The 3,766-nt window shown below is 33.9% G+C and overlaps 1 protein-coding gene across 1 annotated transcript; it reads left to right on the forward strand.

Annotated features, from left to right (window-relative positions):
• Positions 1–2,624: 2,624 nt before the first annotated feature.
• On the forward strand, positions 2,625–3,554 carry LOC141546004 (olfactory receptor 4C12-like). Its single transcript, XM_074273471.1, has one exon. The coding sequence runs from the start codon at positions 2,625–2,627 to the stop codon at positions 3,552–3,554; it is 930 nt and encodes a 309-aa protein (XP_074129572.1).
• The last annotated feature ends 212 nt before the right edge of the window (positions 3,555–3,766 follow it).

The following is a 3,766-nucleotide window of genomic DNA, read 5'->3' on the forward strand; positions in this document are numbered from 1 at the left end:
TTATTTCTGGGATTCTAAAACATCATGGAAATAATTACCATGCAGATAGATGTGGCTCTTAAGTGTTGTTCTCACCAACAAAACAGAAAATTCTCATTAATTACAACTTCTACTCAGTGAGTCATATCTTTTCAATTTTTCAGTCATACCCAGTTCTCTTTTTTCTATTCCTCATATAAATCTGATTTTAATAGAAACCAAGTCAAAGATCTTCATCCTTTGAGGAGAAAAAAAAAAAAAAATATATATATATATATATATGTTATTGCAATATATTTGAGGGAAGAGAAGGAAAATTTAAAATGTATAGCAGTTTGAAGGAAGGCATCATAGAGTCAATACCTGAGTTTAGCCTTGAAGAAAGACAAATCTCCTGAAGAAAAACAAGGATGGAGCAAAACCTTGTTAATTTGATAGGTTGTATGAATTTCTGAAAGCAAGGATGTCCAGGAAACTGTTCATAATAAATTGAATTTAACAAAGATTTCATGAAGGAAACACTGAGAATATTTATATAGAAGAGAGCAAAATGCTAAGGGAACATCAGAATTAAATGAAGAAGAAGATAAGGATAAAGAAATGGAAGTAAAAGAAAGAAAGAATATATGGAAAAAGGAGATGTACAACAGTATTAAAACTGTATGGGATACCAGAAGGATAAGGCCCTAACAGAGGATATCACAGTTAAAAATGAGCCCTCTGATTTCTTAAATGCCAAACCAATCTTGGAAAATGGTAACAGTCTAAAAACACAAGATTTAGAAAAGAATAACTCTTGAAATGTATTACTTATTATGATATGAATGAGGGATAAATGAAACTTTTTTTCTAATTTTACTTAGAACATATAATTAGAGTCTTTCAGTATAGATTATGTGCAAGTAAATTTGGCTCAAATTAATAAGCCATGCAAACTGAATGATGTGAAATGAATAAATTCTCATTTTGGTTAAGACTTGAACTAGAATATTTCAAATTTTCTTTCCATATATACAATAATGTAACTATAAGCTATTGATATAGTGGGGCTTTTTTTATGATTGGATTTGGATCTGATGTAAGTTTTAACATTACATTGCAATTTATTTCTTGGTAGACCTTCAATTTAGATATGAAGGAATTGAAATAGGTAATTATATCACTGGAGATGAAATTTTATATAGCACTTTCCTCACAAAATACTCATAATCCAGGAAGTTAAATAGTAATTAATTCCAATGGACAGATGAGGAAAATCATACTGACCTTGTCATTTTCCCATGTTCAAAGACCTAGTAAATTAGAAAGTAGTTTTGTGTATAGGACTCCTCACCACTAGGTTTTTATTTCACTTACCTAGATCTAAATTCTCTGAAGAACAATAATTTCACTATTGAGCTTCACAAGTCCCCCAATATTTTTTAAATCCTTCTATGAACACATAGGAAGTAGAGATGGAGGATACTGTGGGTCAAGCAAGGAATGTGTCCAGTGGCTTTGTGGCTTCCTAGCATCTTCTATCTCTAATATTTTAGGTGGCAATCAACAAATTCACTAAGACACCATGAAAAAATCAAGAACGATTTAAGAAATATTCCATTGTTCTACGTGTCCATGACAGAAGAAAACAGAAGAAAAACAACATTTATATATATTTAGTGACTATCCTGTGCCAGGCACTGTGCCAAGTACTTTCTAAAACCAATGTTTCTGTTTATCATCCTGAAAATAGCTACTATGATCAATCCATATGGCATTTGAGGTACCTCAACAAATTAAGGTTAGTAGATTTATCCAGGGTTAAATAATTTTGTAAATGTCTAAAGCTGGATTTAGCGTAGGACTTCATAACTTCAAGCCCAGTGCTACATCCACTCTACATGGATAGCTGCCATGTACAACCACATAGAGGCTTAAAGTCAATTAAATTTAAAGCAGGAATAATTATGGATAAACATAGAGTAGGACTTCTTTTCCGCCAGGACATTAGTGCATAGCAGTGATCTATTACACATACAGATAATGTCCTATTATTAAGTTTTGGGAAGATAATATCTTATGAAATACCATAGTAGAAGCTAACACCATTTTTACCTACTTGTAAGGTACAAACGTGTACTCACAATTGCAGGATAGTCAGATCATGTTCCTCAATCACCTAGAAGAAATTGGGAAAGAGATATTATTATTCTATATTCTTAGACATACCAAAAGGGGAAAAAAAGGATCAACAGGTAAATGCTTAATGAAAATCTGTTAACACATGAATTAAAAGCTGTGTACCCAAATAGAACCTGGACAAAAAGCTTCCCCTCCTTAAATGGGATAGAAATACTTTTACCATCTAGATGAAAGATAAATATTTTTCAGGGGGATTCTCATCACAGAGGAGACAGATTTTATGTCTAAAAACACTGGAATCAACTTTGGGAAGGTGTAAAGACACAATTACTCAAAAATATATATAAATAATTAAACACACATAAATGAATGAATAAACAAACAAATAAAAAAAGTGGGCATTTGTTATGAGGGGTTTGCTCATACTTGCAACTTGAGTTATATGAAGGCTGTGTAATTCTGCAATTTTCTTTGCAGATGAAACCCATCTCTTAATAATCTGCTTTTTTTTTCTTATTACATAGATGGAGATTGGAAGGAATGTGACAGAATTCATCTTATTAGGACTTACAGAGAATCTGAAGATGCAGAAAATAATCTTTGTTTTGTTTCTGGTCTTATACACAATAACACTGACAGGCAATGTACTCATTGTGGTGACCATCACTAGCAGCCAGTCTTTAAACACCCCCATGTATTTCTTTTTGGCACATTTGTCTTTCATAGATACTATCTATTCAACTTCTTCAGCACCTAAGCTTATCATGGATTCTTTAAAAGAGAAGAAAGTAATCTCCTTCAATTGGTGCATGACCCAGGTCTATGCAGAACATGTCTTTGGGGCTACTGAAATAATCTTGCTTACAGTGATGGCTTATGATAGGTACGTTGCCATCTGTAAACCACTCCACTATACTACAATCATGAGCAGGAAACTGTGTGGTCTCCTTGTGGGGGTAGCTTGGACAGGAGGCTTTCTTCATGCAACGATCCAGATTCTTTTCACAATCTGGTTGCCTTTCTGTGGACCGAACATTATAGATCACTTCATGTGTGACTTGTACCCTTTGCTCGAACTTGTTTGCATGGACACCCATACCCTTGGTATATTTGTGGCAGCTAATAGTGGCTTCATCTGTCTGTTAAACTTCCTCTTGTTGATGGTCTCCTATGTTGTAATTCTACGTTCCTTGAAGAATCACAGTTTGGAGGGCAGACGCAAAGCCCTCTCCACCTGTATCTCTCATATCACTGTGGTTATTTTATTTTTTTTGCCTTGCATATTTGTATATCTGAGGCCAGTGATGACCCTTCCCATAGATAAAGCTGTAGCTGTCTTTTATACTATGGTGGCCCCCATGTTAAACCCTTTAATCTACACATTAAGGAACACAGAGGTGAAAAATGCTATGAGAAAGCTCTGGACTCAGAAAGTGAATTTAAATGATAAATAACCGACCCTAAGAATACATCCTTTATAATACAATAACTTAGGGTAATACATTAAATGGTAATGATCCAATGATTATTGGTTTAGGAACTAGAGATTTAAAGAACATTGACAGCACTTAATGTTATACAGCAAGGCACAGACTGAGGTCAGCAACTAATTATCCAGAGGGGGGGGGGAATGTATAGTTTGAAATATAATGGCTTTTATCCTTCA

Source organism: Sminthopsis crassicaudata, chromosome 6, assembly GCF_048593235.1.
Source record: "Sminthopsis crassicaudata isolate SCR6 chromosome 6, ASM4859323v1, whole genome shotgun sequence".
Lineage (NCBI taxonomy): Eukaryota > Metazoa > Chordata > Mammalia > Dasyuromorphia > Dasyuridae > Sminthopsis > Sminthopsis crassicaudata.

What these genes read in the sequence shown, in the direction of transcription:
- LOC141546004 (XM_074273471.1), top strand. Translation starts at nt 2,625, where the DNA reads ATGGAGATTGGAAGGAATGTGACAGAATTCATCTTATTAGGACTTACA.